This window comes from Sebastes umbrosus, chromosome 13 (genome assembly GCF_015220745.1).
Source record: "Sebastes umbrosus isolate fSebUmb1 chromosome 13, fSebUmb1.pri, whole genome shotgun sequence".
Taxonomy (NCBI): Eukaryota; Metazoa; Chordata; class Actinopteri; order Perciformes; family Sebastidae; genus Sebastes; species Sebastes umbrosus.
The window spans coordinates 24,324,204-24,341,849 of NC_051281.1; the positions used below are offsets into that span (position 1 = coordinate 24,324,204).

The 17,646-nt window shown below is 39.9% G+C and overlaps 1 protein-coding gene across 3 annotated transcripts in view; it reads left to right on the forward strand.

The window, feature by feature from the left end:
* Window positions 1–17,165: 17,165 nt before the first annotated feature.
* The window catches only part of LOC119500190 (inactive dipeptidyl peptidase 10-like), a 235,965-nt gene continuing 235,484 nt past the window's right edge, over window positions 17,166–17,646 (forward strand). For all 3 annotated transcript variants that reach the window (XR_005209574.1, XR_005209575.1, XM_037789794.1), the window contains exon 1: window positions 17,166–17,396. Coding sequence is in view for 1 of the 3 variants with exons in the window: in XM_037789794.1 (XP_037645722.1) it covers window positions 17,337–17,396 (60 nt within the window). In the remaining 2 variants the exon portion in view is untranslated. The remainder of the gene's footprint in view (window positions 17,397–17,646) is intronic.

Below are 17,646 nucleotides of genomic sequence, written 5' to 3' on the forward strand. Positions count from 1 at the left end.
CTTTGAAAATGGCCAAGACAGTTTTTCCTCTGCAAAATTTAGCGTAAGTTTGAAGCGTTATTTACCCTTTTTCCCAACAAGCTAGTATGACATGGTTGGTACCAATGGATTCCTTAGGTATAGTTTTATAAGATGCCAGTATCTTCACTCTATCTCTCTTTGAAACTGAGCCCGCTACAACTTCCGAAAGATCGGTTGCGGTAATGTGTTAAAACAAATCTGCATTTACGTGTTATCTCGTTAACTTTGACAGCCCTATTTATTAGAGAAAGTGTATGTACATACAATATCTCATACATATATCTGTCTAGTCACACATACTGAGTAGGAAATCCTAAAACATGCCAGATTATATATAGCTCACTCGCTACCACTCGGAAATGATGTGTTACTGGTCGGATTTCAGCACCTTTGAATATCAGATCTTACACTCAAGGCATGCTATAGTAATGCTGCAGACCTACAGTGTGGGACTGTGAGAGGATTAGTACCAAATAAAAAACTAGAAATCACAAGCCTCCAATGAACACAGGTATGTGGTTTTCTCTCACTTTCAATCTTCTGCCGTATATTTTAAAGGATTTTATTCTCTAGTCTCTAATACTTGGAGAGGGAGTGTGCAGCTGTGCTACATGATTGTCTTTATGGCTGTCTTGGATCCTCCAGTAATTATTCCTGCCTCCTCCCAAACATTTCCACACCAGTTTATCAGCTGACAGAGAAATAGACATATAATGAATGGGAGTTATTTTTCATTAATCTTTTATAAGGTAAGCTTCCATCCGTCTGTCATCTTGTAGTTGCTGCTGTTTTGCACTTCAGTGTATTTTCTTATTTTCCAACTTTGTCTCCTAGAAAATTATGTCTCTGTCTAAATTAACGCGATTATAACGCGTTAACGCAAATTAGTTTTAACGCCACTAATTTCTTTAACACACATAACAACGCAATCGATCTTTGCAAAGTTGTAGTGGGCTCAGTTTTAAAGCTAGAGTGAAGACACTGAAATCCATTGGCACCAACCATGTCAGCTTGTCGCAAAGGAGGCTGAATAACGCTACGTTAGTAAGTTATGCTAAATTTTGACGAAAAACTGTCATGGCCATTTTCAAAGGGGTCCCTTGACCTCTGACCTCTATGAAAATGGGTTCTATGGGTACCCACGAGTCTCAGACATGCCTACTTTACGATAATCACATGCAATTTGGGGCAAGTCATAGTCAAGTCAGCACACTGACACACTGACAGCTGTTGTTGCCTGTTGGGCTGCAGTTTGCCATGTTATGATTTGAGCATATTTTTTGTGCTAAATGCAGTACCTGTGAGGGTTTCTGGACAATATTCGTCATTGTTTTGTGTTATTAATTGATTTTCAGTAATAAATATGTACATACATTTGCATTAAGCAGCATATTTTCCCACTCCCATGTTGATAAGAGTATTAAATACTTGACAAATCTCCTTTTAAGGTACATTTTGAACGGATAAAAAATGTGTGATTAATTTGCGATTAATCATGATTAATTATCGACAATCATGCGATTCATCACGATTAAATATTTTAATCGATTGACAGACATACAACTAAACTGCATTCTCAATTATTTTTCGAGGGGAAATGTATTTTCTCCCAGATTACGATCACAATTTTAAACATGTGGTTAATGTTGTAAATCGAAACAAAACAAAAATGCAACAAAACTTCTTAGTTACGTTTAGTAAAGACATCATGGTCTGGCATAAAATGTCTATGTTTGTTACGTTATTTAAGCTACAGTAAATAAAAATAGGAGAATGTTGACTTTTGGTTGCACATGGGACACGAACAGCGGCCTCCTGGGTGAAAGTTCTGTGTTTGTTTGACCCATCCACCAACCCAAACTACTCCCTGCACAGGGACTGTCATTAGAAACATATTTGTATTTTGGCAAAAACAAATGTACCTAATCCGTGACAAAATACGTTTCCCAAAAATGTTTTTTTGTATGGGAACGTAATGTTTAGGAGACAGGGCATATCAAACACTTATTGTTTGGTATACTTATACATCTCTGTGCATTGTTTTGTATTTGTATAGTCTTCATGACCTACAGCAGTTGTGCCTCTAATCAAAATCATTTCACTACTTTTCATCGTTCCATATCCACTCATACTAATTGTGTGTAATGATGTTTCGCTGATTGTGTTAATATCAAGAGAGTCCTGTTGGCTCTTGGTCTAATTGCCAAACCTGATTGCTCATCTCTCCCATTGCCCTCCCAGGCCCTACACCACATGGATTCATAATCCAGTGCAAATATCTTATTTTTGAGAGAAAGTAAGCATGTCAGACGGCGTTGCAGCAAATTGTGGCTTTGTGAAATGACAGTGCTGTGGGGTATTATTGTAATTAGGAGAGCAGATCAGTGAAGAGACTGAGTCTCCACATACTAGTTTAGTGTCTTGTTTGTGTCACAATGCTGATGACCTGCTGGATGAGCTGAGAGGGCAATTTGTCTGTCAAAAATGGCTCGCTGTATTGGCCATTAACAGTTAATGGCATGGCTACAAGGCAAGCTACAAGGTTTCCCAGACTGTATGGAGAGATGCAGTGTTGTGTGGTGACATGAAAGGTTGTGTCTGGATCTGCGAAAATGGCAATCACATGCTTGAGAGATGTGCTTGCTCCGAGTGAAATGACTATAAATGATATTTGCTATGTCACTGTTGCTACACCTGTCAAGCTTTTTATTCTTAAAGGGCGCATATGCACCAGTGGCAAATTTACCACTTGAAGTTCTTCATAATCTTTGAAACAACAGGTCTTTGATTTCAGCCAGAAAAAAAAGCAGCTTTTCATTTCTCAATATCGATGTTACCGACTGGCGCTGGCAGATTTTACCAGCTGTAGCCAGCTAATTTACCAGACTTAGCGCCACAGGTTGGCTGAAAACACAGTGTACGGCTGTTTACAGCTGACTCATACTTAAATCTTGTGAAAGCTAAAAAGGCTAGAAAAAAGATACCATCCTCCAAACTCTTCTAATGCTGAATATCTCTTATGCTACAGCTCTATGCGTTGTGCATAGCTCTCTGCAGCTTAACACATTTGTTTTGTCTTTTGTGCCTATTTGTAGTTACTAGGCTATGATTGGACAATGGTGGTTTGGTGTGTAAAAATTCCATACCCGAATCTGGGGAAGTAGCCGAAGTAAATATGTCGCCATTACTGCGGTGGCGCAGGTGAATGCAAGCCGTCCTGTAAGTGTACAATTTTCTACTTTTCTACTTTTCTTTTCTTACTTGCCTATCATTAGCCTGACATGGTGAAACAAGTAACATCAACGAAGTTTACATGGCTTAGCTAATGACATTAGGGGGTAAAGTCACTGCCTAGGGGCTTCGGTGGTCCCACGGAATACATTAACTTAGTCAAGTATCTGTGGCGTTATTGTGAAATATAACGGTAAAAAAATAATAATGTCTCAATAAAAAATACGCTGTGGGGGAACAACTTTAAAACATTTGGAACAACTAACTTAATCAGACACTTATCATATTGTAATTAATTCCCATGATGCTGCTCAGAGTAATCACAGCTCATCGGCCGACAGCACGGAGCTGAAGAGCATTAACTGTTATGTTCTGGGTTAACAAATAGCGTGGACTCAAATGCAGACACACACAAGTCTTTTAAAGGTGTAAAAAAATATAATTTTATTCTCCAAGCGGTGGAATGGCGTAGGCAGTGAACAGGCTGGTAGTTACAAAGGCAGGGATCCAGGTTGAGGAGGAGCAGAGGGTATGAGTGGGCAGGCAGGTTGGAACCAGGAAAACAGCTGCAGCTGATAGGTGAGGCAGACCTGAGCAAAGCACGAAAAAACAAAGTAAGTCCAAAAACAAGAGCATGAGCAAAGTCAAAAAAGTACAATCTAAGAGAGCCTGAATCTGTCTACTACCACTGAGGGTGACGGAACGATCTGGCGATGAGTGGCAGGAAGACCGGGGTAGATATACAGCAGGTGTGTGTGATGATTGGTGATTATTGTCAGCTGCTCCAGCAGAGCCCGCCCAGAGGAGGAGGAGGAGAAAGGCCACACCTCCCAACACACTGACAAACTAGACAAACCAGGGGAAAACACACAAGAGACAAAAGGACAGGGAAACAGAGGAAACAAAAGGAAACCCTAGACTACAGGCAGATAAATCATGACATTAACAAAGGTTCCATTGAGTTACATTATGGTGCATGCAGGCTCTACTCAGTAGAAATGAGTATCGGTGATGGTAAATTGTAACGCTATCATGATGCGTTCAAATGTAATCTTGTAAAATGTAGTTTTTGGTGAGAAACTTGAATAAATCCAGTTGTTTGAAGGAGATGTTTTCACAACAATATAAAATAAAAAGTATAAAGCAACTTATAATATATAATTAGATCTACTAATGCCAATAATTATTTTTAACCCTCTGAGACCGAGGCTCTAGCAGGTTCAGTTTTAGATCATATGAATCTCTAAGTAAACCAGGAATCCATTGGTACCATTGGTTCTCCGGCTTCCTCCCACAGTCCAAAGACATGCAGGTTAGGTTCATTGTTAACTCTAAATCTGCCCGTAGGTGTGAATGTGAGCGTGAATGGAAGTCTGTCTCTATGTGTCAGCCCTGTGATAGTCTGGCGACCTGTCCAGGGCGAATAGGACAAGCAGTTACAGATAATGGAGGGATGGATGGATCTACAAATGGTGTATGAGAACAGCCCGTTGGAAGTTACATTGGATTTTCAAGCTAAATGCCTGAAATGGAAAATGTTAATGAAAGGATCCGTCAGAGCTGAACGGTTGGTGAATTAGTCATTTGATATAGGGTCATGTTATGTTGGCTTATACCGGTTACCGGAGACAGACCCAGGTTCTATTGTAAAGCTTGTGGAGCTCATATCTGTCATTAGTTAATTATGAAGGAGTTGTCACCTGTAGCAATGAAAGCCATCAGGTCTGAAGAATGACGGTAATATAGCTTGATAATAGTAATTCAATTCACTGCATGAGCCCTGTTCATCTTGTGTGGGTGAGAGTCACTTGAGACCCATTGCTGTGATTAAAACTCACACATGACACTGTGACTAAATCATAATGCCCGACTAATGGAATCTGGTGCATTAACACACAGCAGGACCTTAATGTATGGAACCGCAAAGTGTTCATTATTAAATAAATTAAAAAAAATCTATATAAAATAATCATATGAATTATTGAGTAAAATATACATATAATTGAAATGGCAATTTGTGAAATAATTGAAGTTATTGAAACTCAACTCATTATTATGAAACATAATTTCATCATTCTTTTTCATAATGACAGGATTTTATTGTCTTTTTCTCATTATAGGCATTGTTATTTCAGATTGCCCTTTTTCAAAAGCCTGTTTTTATTTCATAACACATATTTTTTCCATATTTTTTTTCACTTTATATTACAGTTACTGCCCTCACTCCTTTCAACCAATCACATGCCCTCTCTCTCTCTTAAGCTGGCAGAACAGAACACAAGGCCAAATGAAAATATGCCGAAATAAAAAAATAGGCACCTGCAGTAATAGTTCAGCTGGTTCATGGAACCTTGCACATTTGGACACTTTTCAGAACTGTACTTTTACTTTTAACTCAAGTATTTTTAAGCCTTTTAATTAGCTACTTTTTCCATTTAGACCATCATTACAACTACTCTATTATCTACTTTTGCCTACATTGACCGAAAAGAGTTGTCATGTACCAGTACTATACAGACACTATGCCGTGTTGGTCAGCAGGTGGTAGAAATACTTTCACTTCCACTAAATGCATATAAAAGGTGTATTTAGTCTATGAAGAACAAATGAAAGCTAAGGCTGAGTTTGCTATTAAAGAGGCTGAGTCCCTTGAGAGCTGCAAGTCGCAAACAGCTGTTGCAACGTGCCTCCCCTGCTAATTTTGAATAATGTTTGTGAGTGTTCTAATAAATATCTTCTTTAAACAGTAGCCTTATGTTGTTATTTAGCCTTTCTGAGGCTACTGCATATTCATCTTGGTGCCGGGCCTGTGGGCTATTTGTCACAACTGTGCGCCGTGGGAGAGCTACTGTATCTAGGGAGCTATCCAGCACCTTGGAGAGCGCCGCAGCGCACAGTCCTGAGTGTAGTATAGCTGCCAGAATGCAGTGAGGATCAATGGATAAAGCCCTTCTCTGTATTACGTGGAATGACACTCTTTTGCAGTTTCATAGAGTGATGGAAATTTACTGAAATGGTTTCAAGTGAGTTTTATTTTCCATCTTATGTCACATTAATTATGGCATTCTATCCTGTCGATATATGTTGGCTACTTCCAACATCTCCATCTGCATACAGAGACAGTTTATGTGCATGGCATCCCTGCTCAATAACTGTAAAAGTAGTCTGGTCCCTGAGAGCAACAGTCCACGGCTAAGTCGAACAAGAGGGGGGACAAGTGACATTTATTAGTATTGACATTATTAGTGTGAACCGCTGCTTGTGGTGCAGAGTAGCAGACTTTTATCCAGGAGATAAAGCTAGGGTTGAAACCAAATTCTCAAAGAGCTGTTAATAGGTAGTCCAAGTCGTAAACTATGTTCTTTAGGCAACATGATATATACATATATATTGTATATATATCTTCATCCTAAATGTTTATATTTATTCCATTTGGCTGTGGCTAACTAGTGTAATGGAACCACCTGCAGTACATGAACCTTGACTCCTCACTTGCATGCTATTTATGTTTCGCTACATAATATTTCCCTTGCCATATGTACCCTTTACTGCTGTGTTAATGAGCATATGCTAAAGTTGAAAGTAAAGTCTCACTTCATGGTCTTGTTTTTCTTGTATGGAAATGAGGCTGCCGGCTAAATCATAAATGCAGTGGTAAAACATGTGTCGCCTAACGGTCTTTTTGTCACGCTCCTGTCCGTAGGATAGCAACTGGCATCGCACACTCCTGCCTGGTGGCCATGAAGATTTGGACAGGTAATCCAGTTTTCCCAGACACGCATTTCATGCAGGCAATCCAGCTGAGGGGCTGGCGGTGAAAGGATGAAAAGACTTAAAATCTCATTTGGAGTCCGTCGCACGGGCAAGGTGAGCCAACCCCAGAAACGATGACCCATGAAATCAAGGTGCGAACAACTGCCTCCACCAGGCCCCATCCTCATTACAACATATTGCAAAACAGGGAGGTAAGGTTCACAGAGGCTCCAAGGAGAACAGAAATTCAACCTTGAGAAAGTATACTAGAAATGCAGGAAATACACAATGTGGACATGGTCGGGGAAGGGGGGCGGGGGAGATATCAAAAATGCCAGCAATCGCAGTGTGAAGTTAGATGAAAGGGTTTCTGTGGATGCTTTTCATTTAGTCTCTGCATGTACAAAAAAAGCCAGGTAATCAGACATCGAGTCTGCTTAAAAAAATGCAAATTGACGGCTTTTGGTTTCATAACAAAGCTTAAATAGGGACAAGTCTTTGTGTCCCACTGAGCTGTGATGGACTCTACGAGATGAGGAAGCAATTTCCCCTTCAAAGCAAATTGAACAGAATTGATTCCGTCCCTTCCTCTGCGAGAGCGCAGCTTCAAAGAGAATGTTTCTCTAAGGCCTCGAAACCAGTGTCCTCTTACTGAAGCAAACCAAATCCCCCGTGTTGTGTGTGTAATCCGATGGCCGTGTAGTTAATTCATTCCTCTAAAAGACAATTAGGCCGTTCAATCAAATCCTTTGGGCATGTTTGAATTTGGATAAGTCCAATTTCCCACTAAAGCTAATGATTAATCACATTGATTACCCGATGTGTTCATAAATAGACTTTTTCATCGACACACACGGTGAACCCTTCTTGTCCTTTATAAGAAGGATTTGGTCATGCATAATGATTTGCACCACAAACAGTATTTTGGTTTATTAATACAACTCATTATGTATGCTTACTAAACTTTAATGCATATGTATGACTTTACTCACTGAAATTTGAATATTTGATAAAAAAAAGAATACATGTACTTGGCACTGGGCCATATAGTATTCAGGACTGCCATGATTTCACAGTCATGCAGGGATTGTTTAGGCTACAGATGTTCATCGCCATACAAACAGAAATAGAGATACAACAAAGACACAAAAGGCTTAGATATAAAAAGCTTGAGACTGAAAAGAATGGAACAAAAGCATGTTCTAAGGGGACAACAGCGCTGTTTTCAGGAGCAGGGAAATTTCTTTTATTTTTTGCATGATTTTTCCTTTGAGTTTTTCTTTACTTTTTGTAAGCGATCTAAGAAAACACACAGCAAATTGCTGTAATATACATCACTGTTTGAAGTTGAATGAAATGTTCCCAAACATGAAGAGGATTTGTTCTTGACTTGAGATGAATAAAATTCTATTTGAATGCATATTGGAATAAATGTTAATGCTCCAAAGAAGCATAGCATTTATGGAATTAGTAGGTATACTTGTAAGGCTTCCAGATATCAGTAGATTTAAAGGAGCTGAAAGGCCAGAAGGATTTTCTTAGCTGAACAATACAGGAAACCATGTGCTCTAAAAGTTCTACTTGTGCATTAGCGAAAGCTTTTGCATGTTTCTTCTTCATTTATTGAGAAGCTCTCAGGAATTGCTTTAATGCTCAGCTCTGTCAGTGGGAAGAGAAGACAGGGAGCCATTCATTTAGTTGGTTGAAACCAGTTTCGCCTGCAGGTACTACAAATCTATTTGCCCCATCAACCACTCGCTGTGCATCGAGCACTATGCATACAATAGTGCTTTGTGGAGATGGAACAAAACCCGGAGGTCACTGAAAGAACCTATTATGCGAAGCATGCATGCTCAGTCATGCGCATCACCTGTAGCACTTATGGCTATGTGAAGGAGGAAATATTAGTTATTGAAGAGTGATAACAATGTATCTCAGTGCCGCACCTTTAATTTCATTCACAAACAATACAAAGAAGAGCTTTTTATTGTTGAAATGTGCACATGTACGTCTGCACATTGAGTTGGATGTAAACACACAGTATGTCAATTATGCACGTGTTAATATCTGTATATAGTTGTTATTTGGTAAAACTTTTTCCAACCTTTTCCTGTTTTCCAAATGTTAAAGAAGCTAAGAAATAAATCTCTTGTTTTTAGCCTGACTGCAGTGCATTGTTCAGGTTATCCAATGTGTTCTGACATGGCTTCATCAAGCACTGAAAATGTATCAAAACTCTTGAAAAGCATCCTGACAGAAAGTCAGATATACTGTATGCACAAACAATCAAGTAAGAGTGATCATCTTGCCATGGGATCACATCGGCCGTGACACCAAATTGGGTCAGGGGTGTAAAGTGGAGGTGCCAGTGGCCCCTTACCAACTTCCTACCATCCTACTTCTGGCTCCCTTGCTCAGACCACACCAAGCCCCCAGGAAGAGCGCCGGGCTGTGAAGCAAATTTTTGTAGTCGCCAAACGCCGGTACCACAACTTCTATGTCCGTCACGTGATGCCATTGGGCCCAAAAATACTTTTTCCCATAGACTTGGAAAAGAGACGTCTGTAGCTCAACGGATAATTCTTTTTTTAGGTAAATCAACTTCCCAGTATGAACACTTGAATAGCCCTTATTTAAATCATTAGGTCCTAAAAGTTGTAAAATGCACTAATAGCTGAATCCAGAGTTATTTCCCTTTTTCCGCACATGTGAATGAGACCCAGACCGAGGCTGGACCGAGGGCTGGGAGGCGGAGTTAAAGGAAACTGCGCCTGCTCTATGGGCCCAATGGATGTGGAAGATCGCCGGATGATCCGGATACTTTATTGCTTGGCAGTCGAGCCATTTTGGCTTCATGCGCCACTGAGCAACTCTCATAGGAATGATTGGGAGCCCGCCTACAATGCTGTATCCAGTTTCTTTTTATACATCCATGGGCCACACCCATTTTCAAACTCAACCTTCATTTTGATCTCAACTAAACACCTGGGAAGTTTGTAACTACATCTTTTGTGTATGCGGCGCTATTGCTGTGACAAAATCTGTCCACAGACATAAACACCCCGCAAAGTAGTCAAAACCTCTGTGGTAGTTCCCTTCAGTAGGTGTCTCCAGGACCACATTTTGCCATGATGACACACACACACACAGACTCTCAAGGTAAAAACAATACCAGCGTTGCTGTCGCGGCTGGTAACAAGATACATACACACTCAAACACAGCCGCTCCTGCTTGCAGCCACATACACACTCTCATCACCTATTCAGGCATGAAGTGAACCTGAAGCTGTTGATTCAGTCACGGCATACACGCCCCTTTGCATGAAATCAACCCCACGCATTTACACTGAGCTAACACATCTGCACATGGGAAATAATTACCGGAGAGTCTGAACATGTACAAGCGACCACCTCCAGTAATTTACAACTGCCTGTATACACGTTCATCATATATAATGAGCCGTCCTTCATTAGCAAAAATAGCCTGCTTCCAGTATTAACATCAACACTCCAGTGTATATCAAAGCTTAAAGGCTTGAATACACATGAATATGCTGTGATCCAAGGCTTTAATACACTGCTGACTGACACTACTGCATGCAAAAAAATGAACACAAATGGATAGCATTATCTTATGTGGTGTTGGATCTCTCATTGATATGCAGCCTCAGACTCAAGGCAAAAAGCTAGTCAAGATGCAACGGGCAGGTTCGGTGTACAACATCCCTCTAATGAACCCCCCAGATAACAAGATAACAATGCATGATGGGAAACAGATGTGCTACAATTGTTCAATTAAGCACCAGTCCTTTGATACAGAGGGTCCCTGAATATCTCAACATGCTCAGCCATAACTATCTGCAAAGCTGGACCCAGGGAGACCTGCATACAACAGAAACAGGACAAAAGAGGAAAACAAAAAAGGATGAAAGACATGTTTTGTTTTTTTTCTCAGACAAAGAAGCAAAGCTGAAACACCATGACACCAGAGGGCTGCACAAGTGTAATTTATCAGCTTCTGAAGGCCACTGCAGACACATTTACTCACTGTGTCACGGAGAAAACATATTTCTCCCTTGCCTGTGGAATCGCCTCATATCAGCGCCTTTCCTCCGTAACTGAGAGTTTCCCTCAGCAGCGTAATAGGATTGTGTCCCTGTATGCCATACCATCCACGATTAGGACATTTTTCAATGTTAGATTCCATTATTGATGCACATTGTGTCGAGAATAGTGAATTAGGTTTGCTGGAAATGGGTAGATTTCTATCGGGCTATACTGTTTCTACAGTGTGCCATCCTAATGGCTTTTATGAAGGAGGTTTAAGAATCACATTCATTCTATTTCTCATTTCATAAATGTAAAGACTACGTCGCAGCTCTGAGATATAAAGATACACCAAAATGGTTTATGGGTCACTTACTGCTGGGAATTGGAGCTCTATTCATGAGCACAGCAATGAAGATTAAGTTGAATTAAATTTGGCAATTGACCTCTTTGTGGTCTGTGGAAGTAAATAGAGATATGGAAAAATAAAGATTACATTTAGCAACATTATGACATGATGCGAAAGTCATACTGACAAAAAGAGTGAAATAAGATGTAGATGACATTATTATTGTGGGACTGCAGAGGGGGTACGAAGCATCATTTTTAACCTGACTCTCCGTCATGAGCTGCACAATTACTGTGGGACCTCCGATCAACATCCGGAGTGACAGGCTTCTCTGTCATGTCTGCCGTCTGACCAAATTGTGATGATCATGAATATGAGCTGGGGGTGGCACGATGGTTACCATTATCACCTCACAGCAAGAGGGTTCAAACCATAGACTGTATCTAAGAAGTGGACGTAGTCACCGTGATGTCACCCGTTGGTTTGTTGACTGGTGTTTTGAAGCCTCGAGTTAGGCATTTTGGCCGTCGCCATCTTGGTTTTTTGCAACCAGCAGCTAAGTACAACTGAACGGTGAATAAGACATTTTTAGGCGAAAAAAAAAGAGGTTATAATTAACTTTCATGAACTGAAAACACACTGTGAAAGGGTTAAAGTTCTAAAATGAAAACACGGACAACTCTGTGGTAGCGACTTGTCAATCACAAGGTAGCAATGCCCTAAAGCATCCCCTGCTTTATGGTCTATTTGACTCTAAATGGGACCATAATTTACTAAATGAACATCATGCTGTATTGAAGAAGACTTGAAACTAGCGATTGAGACCATAAACTCATGTTTACAATGTTTACTGAGGTAATAAATCATGTGAGAATTTGGCTTATTTTCTCGTAGACTTCTGAACAATCAGACTTCTTTTTGCAACTACAGGAGTGTTCGTTCGTGTCCCGTGTTCACAACGTATAGTGTCATTTTCACTGTACAAACATAGTAGTTTTAAGCCCAACCATGTAGTTTTTTCATAAACCTAACTAAGTGGTTTTGTTGCCAAATAGTGACACCAAGGGGCGTGACAAAGCGGCAGTATGTGACGAGTTGGGATGAGAATGTGTTGGTTTTCTTTGGTTTCCTCTAACGACATGCAGGTTAGGTTAATCGTTGACTCTAAATTGCACGTAGGTGTGAATGTGAGCGTGAAAGGTTGTCTGTCTCCACGTGTCAGCCCCGTGATGCAAAACATGACAAAACAAAACAGAACAAAAACAATAATGCATTCCTCTTGCGCATTTGTTGAATTTGCACCGGATTATTATTATCCAATATCCAATATCCAATATCAAATGGATATTATTAATATCCATTTGTTTGCATTATCTGGCAATGCAACATGAAGACATGTGGGTAGCTAAATTACAAACGGAACAAGGCTTGTAATCACTGTCCATTCTCAAGCACATCTATAACTTTCTAGCGTTCTTAAGTGCCTCATTATTCACTGTGTGTGCGCACTGTTGTGGAATCACTCCAGTTTCACAAATGTACATAGCCTTACGCTGAACTGCTGTGGATGTGACAGAAACTCATAATCTACGGTATCTAATTATACACCAAAGAATAATAGGTTCAGGTGCAACAGATTCAGAACTTGCAAGAAGCACTCAAAACCAGTTATGACTTCAAATTATGCTCTCCTATGATTCACAGTGAAAATTGTACATAAACACAAATGTGTTTTTCATGATGTCACTGAATTACAGAAGAGAAGATCTATAGTGTCTGTTTAGACTGTAGTTACACAACCCAATAGATAGATAGATATTAGTAGATAGACACTCCATCTATCTACTGCATCTACAACCTGATATATACAGTATGAAGCAGAATATCTATCTTCTGTGGTTCCAAACCCCAAGGGGCCCTGAAGGCCCCACGTTCAGTGTGTGTCAGTTTAAAATGTGTGACAAGAGGTGGCTCCTGCCTTTTAACATAATCCTGAGACCCTATGTTGTCATCTAATCTGATTTTATTACCTTCATTATTTCACTTGATATGCTCACATGGTGTATACTGTACCTGACTACATTTGTGTATAGTCAAATCACCATTAATTAATGGATGCACAGCAAAGTTTGGCATGTACTGTCGTATTCCAGCATAGGAGAACTGGCTGGTTTATATGGCTGTGGGCAGAATATGATGAAGCTGCTGCCTGCTGTGTGTGGTGTGCATAATGGGAAATTAAAGCCATCTGAGGAAAATTTGTGATTTGGGGCTGAATTTACTTGACTTTAATTTAAAGCAGTATTAATTGATTTTTTTGGCACTCAGTAGCAGTGGAATTCTGAAATGTGATCACCTTATAGAGACAGTATGGCTGTTAGCAAACAGCTGTCTATTCTAGCAACGTATCCTCATACAACGGTTTGTATGATATCATCCGAAAAGTTGTTCCTCATTTTTCATTTGTTTTCCTACGAATGTCCAGCAACACCTGTCCATTTCCGCACGTTCCATACAGTCTTTTCAAAATAAATTTCCGTCTTCACAGGAAACAACTTGGTTAGGTTTAGGCAATAAAACTTCTTGGTAAGGTTTTAGGGCAGGTGGTTTGGGTTAAAATAACTACATAAGTGGCATTACTTATGGAAGTATGGAAGTTACATGGCAAATAAATCAACGTTGACTTATGGTTTCACACGGGACACAAACAGCCGTCTCCTGGGTGAAAGTCCTGTGTTTTTTAACACATCCATCCACCCGACCTCCTTCCTATGCAGCATTTGTCGCTCTTTATACTTCTTGGTTCATGATTATGTGGACTAAATATGCATTGATTTTGTGGGATGTATACAAATTACAGTGCATTTACTTTTTGTAGGTGAATGGTATGGGAGCAGCCTGATTCTATTCACACATCCAGCAGACACGGAACAACATTAGCATGAATTTAAAATGGTGTTTGTGGTGTTCCGCTCGTTGGATGCATAATGTCTTTTCAAAATAAACTCCCAATGTGGATTTACATAGTTTTTAGCTTTACTTACGCAACAACACTACTCGGTTAGGTTTAGGAAACGATTGTGGTTTGGGTTAAAATAATTATGATGGTTTCGTAAAATAACCATGCTTTTTACATAATCTACGTACGCAGCGCTAGTATGTATGTTATATAACAAAACTAAGGTAAAGTTAGTCAGTAAAATTAGTTAACGTTGATTTGGTTTAACATGGGATATGAACAGCGGTCTCCTGGGTCTGTGTTTGTTTGACCCAACCGGCCACCTCAACGTCCTGCCTAAGCGGACTATCTCATATCAGACACCGAGGGGCACTGACCAAACGGTGGTGTTTGAAGAGTTGGGAGTGAGAATGAGTTGGTTGCTACGAGCAACCCCTATCACATTAGCCTTTTGCTGAATTGTTAATGTAACAATATCGGTTGGTGCAGCTTTAAAGGCCAAAGGCTACATACACAAATGAAAGTGGACCCACCAGAGGGTCAAAAGGAGCCCGTAGCTTATATTTGCCCTGGGGCATCCTTGCAAATTCATCCAGTCCTGCACCAGTATTACGAGGTGTTATATTTGTCTGTGAGTGAGGGTGTCTGGGTCCATACATTCCATTTAATTGTGTTTTGTATGATGCTGCTTATTAGATTTCATGTGAGAACATATTTATTTACATATTGGTATTTTATGTGAGTGTGTGTACAGTATATCTGCATATTTGACTTGATTGCTCCCGGATGTGTTGTGCTATATGAGAAGCAGTGCTCGGAGTGGGATGAGAATGGAATGAGACCAAGGCTGCTGTCATTTATCAATACAATGTTTACATCCTTTTTTGTAAAATAATTAGTGAACCGATTGTCATAACTTTTTTTATTTGTGAACAAATATAATTAATGAAAGTTTTCTGAATCAGCTCTTTTGATTTTTAGCATATGATTTTACAGGGCAAACATTTCCAGAAGAATTAAATGTTCAGACGAAGGCTGTCATAAATAATACAAATAATAATCTAACTAGTAATAATAATGGTCCCGAATGATGTAAAATTGCATAGTTTTAAGTCAAAAACCTTCAAATTTTCTTGGAGGAGGAGCCCTAAGTCCAATATCTCCTAGTATAATTTATTCACTGTATAAATTCAGAACGTGTCTCTGTATAATATGTAGGAGCAACCTGACTGTGACTCTGCTCCTAAAACCTGAATGATACCCTACTATAGGCTACAAATGACACAGGAAAGCGCTTTAACTATTAACACTAAACACACCACCTTAACCCTATAATATTCCAGTGTGAATAATTATTGTGTGTTATAGAGTATGATGAAGTTGAGTATTATAAGCCTACTATAGGAGATGCATAGTCCAAGTATAATAATAGCAATAAAACCACAGCTGATTATGACTGACACAGTATAACAACTTAAAGCAGCAGTAGGCAAGATTGGAGCAAATATGATAACAAAAAAAGTTTTAAAAGGAGTGCATGAGACAGGTAATCTGGAAAAAAAAAATCATGTGCCTCTATGTCCTCTGGTGCTGCTAATGGCATCTGCAAGATTTCACAGACCGGAAGAAAACAACCAATTAGAGCCTTGGCGTCTCTGAGCATCTGTCAATCACTCGTAAACTCTGATCAAACGGTCAAACTAGGCAGCGCTGATCAAATATGAATCAATATTCTGTTACTGTAATGCCTATTTCTCGCATAAAATATTTTCAGAATCATCTTGTAGTGTACTGTTTAGCTGTAAAATGAGATGTTGGGATCAGTTGAGGAAATACCAAACTTTCTCATTTTACAGCTAAACGGTACACTATCAGATGTTTCTGAAAACATTTGAGGTGAGAAATAGGCATCACAGTAACAGAATATTGATTCATATTTGATCATCACTGTCTAGTTTGACCGTTTGATCGGAGTTTGCGAGTGATTGACAGCCGACTCTGTTGAATGAACAGCCAATAGGAACGCTCTCTCTCTGAAATGACCTGTGATTGGCCAAAGTCTCCCATCACGGGCTAGATTTTCTAAAGTCTGAAAACAGAGCCTTGAGGAGGTGCAGAAGTCTAGTTTTCTCTCAGAACACTTGAATTACAATATGCTGAAAGGTTATTATGAATTTTTGCCCAATGATGCCAAAAACATTCTGCCTACTGAAGCTTTAAGTCAGATAATAAAGGTTAAATCTATCATCAGCTGCAGTTATTGTCCATCACACAGCCTCTGAATGAGTACACTATGCAATTTGGCATTTAGAAATTACATTTAAACCATCATTTATAAACCTGACGATATGTCAGCCACGTTTTAATGCGCCACTGATTTGAAAAACCTTTTCACTTCGCTCTTAAGGCAGTGCAGTAGATTTCAAACTCACTGTTAATTGGCAAGGTTTTCACACATAATAATGTAAATGAGAATGTAAAGCGAGTCGCTCATTGTCGTGAAATAAATCCCGACAAGGCATCGCCCCTGTCCATTATCCCGCTTATTACACATTAATAATCATAATAAAAATGACTGTGTCTGTCTGCAGAACTCTGTCATTTGTTTTATTAAGTGTTTTTCTTTGGGAAGATTGGCACACACTCTGTCATCATAGCTGAGGTTATCCCCATGGCCACCTCGTTTCGGAAATGTCTGCGGTCGCCCCTGGTTACCAATCATCACCAGTCATTTGTGCACATACAGTACATACCTACCTGCTGCGCTGCGCTGCGCAATAAGGCACATCCAGTACAGTAGCTGTCAGACGCGGTTGCGCGCTTCCTTCAAAAACGCACAAAGAGCGAACCCACAGAGCATCCCACGAGCTGTAGAGTTGTAAGAAGAAGAGGACTCGCTTTGCTTCTCTCTCTCTCCGGCTGTTTTGTCTCACTTGGATAAGGAAGGAGGACTGTTTGTATCGGCGTCCAGTCAAGATGAACCAAACCGCCACCGTCTCGCACCAAGTGAAATGCCAGTCTACGAAGATCATCAAGGTAGAAGCTTTTATGAATGTTGTATTCTTGTGCTGGAATGAACTTGTGTGTAACTCTGTATATCAGCAGCAGCTCAACTTCAGTGCGGGGTTTTTTGGTGAGCGGCTATGCGCATTGACGCACAGCGCTTTGGAGACGCTTTGGGGACATGTGCATGTCAGCATCTCCATCATAATTACATAAAGTTACCGTTTGAAAGGATTTCATTTTGACATGACAGTGAGCAAGTATAAGCTGCTTTGAATGAGGG